This window comes from Gavialis gangeticus, unplaced genomic scaffold (assembly GCF_001723915.1).
Source record: "Gavialis gangeticus isolate Ggan-Ray unplaced genomic scaffold, GavGan_comp1, whole genome shotgun sequence".
Classification (NCBI taxonomy): Eukaryota; Metazoa; Chordata; order Crocodylia; family Gavialidae; genus Gavialis; species Gavialis gangeticus.
Window position 1 is genome coordinate 239540 of NW_017729012.1, and position 9982 is coordinate 249521.

Consider the following 9982-nt stretch of genomic DNA (forward strand, 5'->3'; position numbering starts at 1 on the left):
CCCTGCCCCGATCTGGGGGCACCCCCCACATGCTCTGCCGCTGCCGCCACTCACCCAGCCAGGGCAGGGCAGGGCAGGGCAGGGCAGGGCAGGGGGATGCAGGACGAAGCTGCAGGTTGTCCAGGAGGCATGGGGAGGCCAGGGCAGCTCCTGCCGCTGCTTGTCCAGAGGCAGCGCAGCAGCTGCGCTCGCCTGGCTCTGCCTGGGCAAGCAGCAGGAAGGCATAGCCCCTGTTCCCAGAGCCTTCTGCTGCCTGCCTGGAGCATATCCCAGCGCAGCCTCGGCCCTGCCCACCCCATGCAGATCCAGGGGCACAAGCCTGTTTCCCCATGTCCTCCTGGCAGCACGCAGCACCAGGAGCTGCCCCCCACCTCGGCTGGGCAGCGCTTGCCCCAGCCCCAATCCTTCCCTTGCTGTAAAGGTGTTGATCTGCACCCCCTCATGCCCCTTCCCTCCCCCCCAGCACAACAGACTTACCAGCTGGTCGTAAAGGGACCAATCCCCCGTTTATAACGTTCCTGTGGGAAAATTGGTTCCGAGTTACAACGTTTCAATTTAAGATGCAGTTTTCAGGAATCAGTTGCTTCATAAGTCTGAGGACTGCCAGTATTAACTATTACCTGGTGGTTTTCACCAACTAGTGGATTGATGGAAGAGATGTAATGAAGCTCAAAGTGGAAACTGGAGTTTACTAGAGGATGGAAATAAAAAGAAGGGAGGAAAATAGAAAAAGAGGATGAGGGAAGGAATAGAAATAATGGGAAGAAATAGCTATGGTCATGTAAGTGAGCATGTTTTCACACTCAGGAGGCTGAGTGAGAAAATTTGATTCTTAACGGAACTAGTATTTGTTATATGAAGGCAATATTTTACCCTGATTTTTTTTTTTACCCTAGATTTCCCACTGACTTATGGAAAATCTGTAGTAGTCCTGAATGTGCACTTTGCTTTCTGGACTATAATGTGGAATTTGGCCTCTCCAAAGAGTTTGACGTCCTCATTCAGAGTAGCGGTGTTCACAGTTTGACCCATAGGTCAAATGAATAGTGTGGGGCTGATCCCTGAGCTGGATCGAGTTCCATGCTGCCCCCTCTTGGCCCCTGTGCACCATCTCTGCCCAGTCCCCCCACACAAAGATCAAGCACTGTGCACCTGGTCATGTGCATGTGGTCATGGCCCACAGGGTTCTCCACAGATCTGTGTGGGGGCGGGGCCCAAAGGGCAGATAAGGCACTAGGAGCTGGATCTGGCTTACAGGATGGGGCTGAGCAGCCCTGATCTAGAATGTTTAGTGGAAGGCCCTGAGAGAGAATGTTTGGAAAATCTGAGGTTGATGGAAGGCTATTGTGGTGGTATTCATTCTGAGTTACTAAAGCCAGACCCTAGAAGGATGATAGGTTTATAATTCTAAGTGGACTTTGTTTTAGAGCAGAAGGGAAAAGCTTCTGATTATATGTATTGCTTTTTAATTGTTTACAATTCAGTTACTTGCATTCTGAGATCTTAATAAGTAGAAAGTGTGTTTTGTGGGTGTGTATGGCATGCTTACTGTTCCTTTCCTCTAATCTAGTTGTGTTTTGTGTACAAAATTAAACTCCCATTTTATACTTCTGGACTTGCATAATAATATTCAGTTCTACATCCTATCACATTTAATCAAGGAGAGATTTTGGATGAAGGAAATTTTCTGCTTTCTGTATGATTTGTGTATTGCCTCTTGTTTCTTTCCTTTCAGGTACATTGTACAGATTATGATAGTGATGGCTCACATGACTTGATAGGGAGTTTTGAAACTAACCTGTCTCAGCTGCAGAAAGCATATGATGGTTCTTTGGTAAGCTGTTTCTTTCTCCCCTTTTATTCAGCTGTTTGAGAGGGATTGTATAATCTTGCAATACAGATTTTCTGCTCCCCATTCTATTGTAACTGTGTTTGTCTTGTACCTTGTATAGTACTAAACACATTTCAGCAAAAAGTTCTTCACCCAGAAAAAACTGATTTGTTACTTCTCCTGGTTCTGAAGTTCTGTGGTGCCATGTTTTCAGCAGCTTTGCTTTCTTCTGTTTCTGCCAAGTTGGGTGAAAGCAGAGCAGTTTTCTGTCTCTTGTTCTCACGCCTTCAGAGCAGATTCCAGGAGACAGACCAGAAAGGGTCCTGATTGCATAGGTGAGTTGACGTCATGATGTTAGAGGAAGTATGTGACCTTTTCTTCAACCCATTTCCTCAATTCATTGTGAAACCAGAACTAGGGGAGAAGAAAATTGGGTGAGCCATCCAAGACAAGTAGGACAGGGAATAGCTCTCTCCTGGATCTTGGTCCATCTCTTATCTTATGTTGCACCTACAAAGGAAATTAGGCTTGTGCTTTCCATCTTCCTGCCAAGATTCTTCCTTCTCATTGTTAGGGGACTGAGTCATAGGAAGCCTGGGGCAGGAATTGGATCTCTAAGAGTGGGCTGAGGGTTTGGGGGCCAATTACCAGATTTGGAGGGTGAAACTGGAGCACCATATACAACACAAGCTGGGGTCAGAATCAAGAAAACCAGCATCTAGGTTAGCACAGCCGGGGAGTAATTCACAGGGCAAAGCCAGGGATCAGGAACCAGGAAACCAATCTGCAGGGGAAATCTGAGGCCAGATCCAGGGGAAGGCTGAAACCAGGTTCAGGAACCAGGAACACCAGAGAAAGGGAGGAATCAAGAGGTTTCCCACAGCAGACTAGGTCAAAGCTGTTGACTGTCCTGGAAACCCACTGCCTCAGCAGGGACTAAATGGTTAAGTGGGTCTCCCAGAAGCCAATCAGGATGCTCGCTGTTCCTCAATTGGGACAGAGTTCATTAGCTGGTAACATTGCAGGTATGGCTGCTTAGGTACTAGGCCTGGGCTAGCCTGCCTGATCAGAGTTCCTGACACTCCTGCTCCCTTTGAATGTATACCCTCCCTCAATCAAGAGATAAGCAGACCAGACTAGGAGACAGAGGGCCTTGTTAGACCTTATGCTGTAAGCTAAACAAATGTTAATCCGCTTAGTGTTGTTTGGTTTAGTGGAGCAGTTGCATGTAAGGCTAAAAAAACTTCTCTGTCTGTTCCTGACCTGCACAGCTCTGACTTGCCACTAGGACAAGGGACTAGAAGCTAGGGAAAGGACAGTCTCACTGCACTTGCTGGGCAGAGCAAGTGTTGCAGCTGCGGAGTGCCTGGCAGCCACTTTTTTAACAACTCAGAAATGTGTGACACATGGAAAAGTAATTAATTCAGGTTTTTTTTGGCATTCTCTGATTTGTCAGTCTTCAACCAACAGCCTTGCTTATCAAGAGTGGGGTGGGGATAGCCTGAGGTTAGATCAGTAATGATTATGTTACATATCACCTCCTCTTAGGAAGCAGATCATGTCAGGAGCAGAGCAAGCCTGTCCATGCAGCAGTGGGAGGGGGCACTGCCTCCCAGTTGCCACTCAGACTGACTCTGTTCCCAGCTGAAGCAGAGCAAATCTGCGTAAGTGGCAGTGGAGTGGCACCAGAGCAGAGCTGTCCTGAGCAGCAGGTGGATTCACTACTGCCTCCTGGGATACTGGAGGACTTCAACTTGGGCAGAAAGGCTGCGGAGAGCGGCCACAAGTTAATGGAACAGGAGCAAAATTAGGCAGATTACAGACAATGCTGCCCTGGAGTGGTGTAACATTAAGACAAATAATGAGTGTTTAAAGCCACTTAAAAGGTGTTAACATACAGCCAGTCCAGGGGTTAAGAGCTCCAGAAACAGCCTAAAGTTACTGTGTAACAAGGCCGAAACTGCATGGCTGGTTTCCTCCTCTGTTAGATTGCGTTAAGGTGACTCTGAGGATATGCACTTCTCCAGATAATGCCACACTGGGAATGTCTACATGAGACATTTTACTGTGCTCTAGACTAATCTACTGCAAAGTAAAGCATCAGCATCTACACATGCACACCATTTAATGTGCAGTAAATTAGTTTATTGTGCAGCTAGCTACTACCTATAAATAAAGGTAGTAAACTAACTGCACAGTAGATACTGCACAGTAGCAAATGTAGATGTTGACTGGAAGCAAATTTGCTTCTTGTCAGCCCTAACACTAGGGTGCCACAGGGGATAGCGAACTCCTCCGGTTCTGGTGCTACTCAGCTCCCAGCTCCCCACAGAAGCAGGAGCTGAGCAGCATGGGGACTTAGGAGCTCCCTGCTTCCCTGCACAGCCTGGGTCTGGCTGGGACCTGTCCCTTCTGGTCCAGGGCAGCTTCCAGCCAGCTCTAGGCTAGGTGGGGATTTCTCTGAGCATCCCCAGGCTAGCCAGGAACTGTCCTCCTTCTGGGGAGGCTCCCAACCAGCCCCAGGTTGCTTGCGAATATCTCTACCCAGCCCGGAGCTGCCTGGGAGCTGTCCCAGAAGCGAGACAACTCTCGGTCAACTCCAGGCCACACGGAGAGGCCCTGCTGGGAATGGGGGTTGTCCCAATGTGCATGGGACTGAGAGAGCTCTGCAGCAGCAGTTGTCTCCTGGCTCCATGCACATCTGGACCCCTCCTCATGGGCAAGGAGACAGCTGCCACTGCAGGTGGCAGATCTCTCCTGGCCCTGTGCACATGGGGACCAGCCCTGTGCACATGCGGGCCAGCCCCATACTCCCTGGCAGGCGCCAGGCTAGCACCCCAAAGGAGCCTGGAGCTCCCCCTGGCTGCTGCAGCGGGCTAGAGCAGAGTAGGAACAGATTTGCTCCCAAGGAAGGCTTACTGTGCACTAAGTCTTTATAGCATTAATATCATGTATAGATGTGCCCACTAATCATATTGCTGATGAAGGAGTGTTCCTTGCAGGGTCAACGCGTAGGAGGTGCACGTGAGTGCATATGCACCCCCTGAGGGTGGCGGTGCACCCTGCCAAAAGGCCCATTATCACCACTGGCCGCTGCTGTCGCTGCCAACAGCACTTGTGGGTGGCCGCCAACCCCTGCTCGGCGCTCACCACCTCCGCCCCTGCCAACAGTGTCGGCAGCGTCTGCAGGAGCTCTGTGCTTATCGCTGCCAGACTCCCACCACCACCGCCGTGCTCCCACTGCTGCCAGCTCAGCCATGCCCCTCCCAGCCACTGGGGGCACACGCCATTCATGGTTCCTTGAGATCTTTCCATGACCTGCTTAACTCTGCAAGAATCCAAAAGCACTTGGACCATCCTGCTTAACTTTTAACAGCAAAATGTTTCTAAAAAATTTAGATTAAATTTCAGGATTCTGCCAAATATTCCAGTTCCTCTAAAAATCTGTTATATGTCTAACTGCCACTGCTCCCATCCCCAAGATACGAGGCATTGTAAATGTTCAGCAGCTTACCAGTGTAATGTTGAAGTGGCAGAGCTTTTAAACCAGTGGAGCTTAACCTCTGGTCTGTGAGGCCATGTCATCTGGCCCGTGGAGCATTCCAAGTGTTCAGAAATCTTGTCGTGGGGAGTGGTGGCAGGATTAATTACTGCAAATTCCATAGCCATGGCAATTAATGCTGCCACTCCTCCCCTGCCACCAAAGTTCCAGACCAAAGAGTACCCTGTGGGATGGATGACATGTGGGGTCACACGGGCACGTAGGGTCACTCTATGGACAGATCTAGTGTGTGAGGTCACGCGTCCAGCCCACAGGCCCGGAAGGAAGAGGAGTACTATTTTAAACCATTAGATAAAGTGTCATTAGCTTTTCAGGCTGTGGGCCGGATTGACGCAGTTCGGGTCAGAGGTGGGCCAGTCTGCAGGGGGCAGGCACTAGGACTCAGCCACTGCCACCATTTTGCCCAGTGGTTGTGCAGGAAAAGCACCCACCATCGCTTTTTTCAGCACTGGGAGAGTGTTTGAAGCTGGTGCTTGTACCTACTGCAGAAGGGGAAAGTAACTAATGCCAAAGCCCCTTGCTGCTGCAGGGAAAAGCAGGTGCTTTCCATGTGCTGCTGTTGGGAAAAGTGGCAGTGATGGCTGGGTCCTAGTGTCAACAGTCCATATGCCTTCTTGTATCTCGCCCAAACTGTTTCAATCCAGCTGTTGAAGCCCCATGTCCACAGGCGGGATCAAATGGAACCACAGGCCAGATACAACCTACAATCTATAGGTTGCTGATCTCTGTTTTACATAGTACTGATTCTAGCTGTTCCAGATATTTATCCATCCAGTGTGAAGGATTTTTTATAACAAAATTTAAAATTATTAGGTGTGCAAAAAAGATTAACTGATAGCACACATAGCTATCTAAGCATATTGTTGAAGGTGCATTCTTGGTAATGGGCCATGTACTTTAGGTACACACTGAAGGACATTTTGTACATGTCTATCTTCTTTTGAAAGCCTGACTATTTAAATATACCTAGTTTTTAAAACAGAGATGTCACAAAAGTTAAATTAGTTTTGTTTACTGAATCTATGTTTAATGATCTTATTAATTTTATTGGGGGCCTGGTTTAAAATGGAGCAAAGTGGAATTTGGGCTCTTTGGGTTCTGATTTAAGTTTCTGAACTCAACTTGCTTCAGTTCTCGGGGTAATTTGGTTTTTCTTTGCCTTGCTTCCTGCAGGTGGAGTTTGAATGTATTCATCCTGAGAAGAAACAAAAGAAAAAGAAGTACAAGAACTCTGGCATTGTTATAATAAAATCTTGCAAGGTAAGGAGATTTTTCCTAACCACCAGGATCTTTTTCATGCTGTTGGAAGGAGGTGTAACTCTGATCTTTTATTTCTTTAGATTGAAACAGAATACTCTTTCCTGGATTATATCATGGGAGGTTGCCAGATTAATTTTACAGTGAGTTGCTTGCCTGCTTTGTCTTCATATGTAAATAACATAATAATTATGAGGTTTTATATGAAAAATTCTTTCATCTTTAATGTCTGTATTTCTGAGAGATGATTAGGATTGTAAAAAATTGAAAAATGTAATTTCTTTGGTTATTTTTAATCATTATTGTAGCTCTATGCTTACTAGGTAGAGAGGTACTTGTATGTTTTCTTTCCAAGTACTCTGTGTTTAAACCAATAATGATCAAACTGCCATTTCCTAGGAATGGGCACACTATCATCTGCTTGTGTCCTAAGGGTGTGTTAGCACAGGTATATAGGATAGCCAGGGAGTAAGAAAGTGCTTGTATGATGGTGTTGTAGAGGCATGGTGCTTCTCTACAAGTGTGCTAATATTGGGCTAGCTGCAACCCAGTTATTGGGTGTAATAGTTTTCTTTTCCCTCACTTGTGACATTGGTAATGATTCAGTGATCTACTGTATTTATCTTCTTGATCAGGTAGGTATAGACTTCACTGGTTCCAATGGAGATCCAAAATCACCGGATTCTCTTCACTTCATCAGTCCAAATGGGATAAACGAGTACCTGATTGCCATCTGGAGTGTAGGGAATGTGGTCCAAGATTATGACACGTAGGTAACAGTTTTTTTAGTTGATCCAACCACAGGTTTTTGAAAGGTGCAAGAATTCTTAAGCAACTGCAATAACATATTACAGTTTATTTTGTAATTTTCAGATCCCTTATTGCTGAAGATGCATTACATGTCTGAATACGCTGTTTTCCCAAATCTTAATTCAGTGGGGAATGAATGCTTGCCTGCTTTCTTCCTGTGCCAATGTTTTTAGTAATTTCTTTGCAGTCCTGTGGCGGCCCAGTAGGGAGCGCCCCTGCACTGAACCACCCACTTCACTGTGCCCAGCCAAAAACCAGGCTCCAAGTACCTCCCCAGGGGCACCAACTTATGGCCAACCCCCTTCCTTGCGCCCGCCCACAAGCGTACTGCTGCCACAACCAGACTCATGTCTCTGTCTGGGCCCTGTGCCACCTGGGATACACAGACCCTGTAGACCTAGGGGTTGCTTAACCCCAGCAGGATATATCTGGGTGCTTCTTATAGCCTGAGGCATAGAAAGTAGCCTTCTTTAGTCAGCTGAGTAAAGGGAGCAAGAAGACCTGCCCAGTCTCTCAAGCATGTACAACAAGGCTGGCTATACTGGATAGCTTTGTTGTAGAGAGGGTAGGCATGGGGAGGGGTACAAGTCAGAGAAGTAGCAAAAGAATAACCCTGAGCAAACAGAAGTGGCTTGGTAGCCTTTTGATATGCAACTAGATTCCAGTCAACTAAATTCTTAGTCCAATTTCCAGTAAGTTACTCACTTTCTGATCCAGCAAATGAGAGAGAGCTGCAGAGGTCCAATCTGTGTGTGTGTTTTAAAATGCCCACTTGATGTCTTCCTGCAGAGACCCTCTTAAATAGCCTCCTGACCTCACCACCTGGACCCAGTCAGGGATTGGTGTCATTTGATACCAGCCAATCGATTTGAAAAACATCAGTTACTTGATGGAGTGACATGGGCTTAAGCCCCTGCCCCCATGTCATGAGATCAGAGCTCAAAACAGTAGAGAGGTTAAATCCACACCCTCATACCTGAGCTAGGTCATATATGCAGTGACTCAGGGCAACCAGGTTGACAGACATCTGAGAGGAAAAAGGAAAGGGGAAAAAAAACCTAAAACAGGAGGCTGAGATGGAGTTCTTTCACAGTTTACATCAAGGGTCAGCAAACCTTGTGACTTAGCCTCTGCTGCAGGCAGCAAATCTCTGTACCCACCAGCAATCAGCAGATGCTGCAGAGGGATTAGATGAGAAAAAAGCAGTTGGTAGGTCCCTGAGGTCACAGCCTCAGCCACAGCAAAGGAAATAAATATGGCAGGCAGTAGGACCCCGGACATGTCTCCGATGCTGCTCTGGCCAGAGTGCTGTACAGGCCAAATCCAGTCTCTTCTTGGGCCAGAACCAGTCCATAGGCCATAGGTTGCCGATCCCTGATCTACATTATAATTATCCTTCTGGGTTAGTGGGACTGGACAAAAGTCTATTTCCTTATGCCTGGGATTGGTTTTTAACTATCGCTGTGAAATAGCTGAATATGAGATCAGTGACTTATTAAATCACCTAATTCATGTAATCAAATGTACCTTGAAATGGGCCTTGAATATCTATATATAGATATATATAGATAGATATATCTATAGATACATAAACAGTAAAATGAGATGTTTATAAACATAGAATCACAGAATCGGAAGCATGTGACCAATGATGTGTGTGGCATGTGACTTGTGCAGCATGCAGTCCCTGGCTGTTCAGAAGTTGGACAGCCCTGAATTAACTTATTACAGAGAAGATTAAAGATACCTTGATCAATCTAAACAACTGTAGAGGGAACAGTGGGTTTCTGATGGCAGAAACTTTCTTAATTTAGCAGAAAAAGCTATAACAGGATTGGGTAGGTGGAAGGCAAACCTAGGCCAGAATTAAACTAGACATGAGGTGTAAATGTTTAATACTGAGAATAATTAACCTTTGGAACAATTTACCAAGGGTGGTGGTTGATTCATCATGACTTGAAATCTCTAAATCAGTGATTCTCAACCAGGATGTCTTGATATCCTTTCAAGGGTGTTGCGAGGTGCTATGCAATGTTAGTTCTACTAGGTGTGCAAACATGATTCACAAGATAAACCCAGAGATTTCAAACAGAAATCCATAGTTGTGATCTTTCTGAATTTGTTGCAACAGCAAAACTGCTCTATTATTTTTCTGTAGTAAAATAAAGGGTAAGAACTCAGAGCTGGCATTTTCCGAGGGGCGCCTTGAGTCTAAAAAGGTTGAGAGCCACTGCTCTAGTCTAGTCTTCCTATCGCTGATTTCAGTGGGGTCTATGATATCATTTACTTTCATCAACTGAAGTAGTGATATGAATGGATTAATTTAGTTAAGATGGGATAGAATGGGTGAGGAGAATGAGGTATTCTATATATATAAAAACCTTTGTCTGTCTGTCTGTAATGCTTTTTTGCACTCTGATTGGCTGACTAAACCAACCAGTCAGAGTGCTCCAAGAGCATTCAGACAGGAGCGTAGCAGAGTACCGCTGTGACGGCAGGGACAGAGGGGACAGAGCTGGGGG

The 9982-nt window shown here is 46.3% G+C and overlaps 2 protein-coding genes across 6 annotated transcripts in view; both read left to right on the top strand.

Moving 5' to 3' along the window:
- Positions 1 to 9982, top strand: part of CPNE1 (copine 1) — a 106775-nt gene that overhangs the window by 81592 nt on the left and 15201 nt on the right. For 4 of the 5 annotated variants that reach the window (XM_019510996.1, XM_019510997.1, XM_019510999.1 and 1 more), the window contains 4 exons: positions 1736 to 1834; positions 6567 to 6653; positions 6734 to 6793; positions 7286 to 7419. In XM_019510996.1, the coding sequence (XP_019366541.1) occupies positions 1736 to 1834; positions 6567 to 6653; positions 6734 to 6793; positions 7286 to 7419 (380 nt within the window). The remainder of the gene's footprint in view (positions 1 to 1735; positions 1835 to 6566; positions 6654 to 6733; positions 6794 to 7285; positions 7420 to 9982) is intronic. The other variant, XM_019510995.1, reaches the window with a different exon arrangement.
- Positions 1 to 9982, top strand: part of LOC109293192 (smoothelin-like protein 2) — a 69946-nt gene that overhangs the window by 4190 nt on the left and 55774 nt on the right. The window lies entirely within an intron of this gene.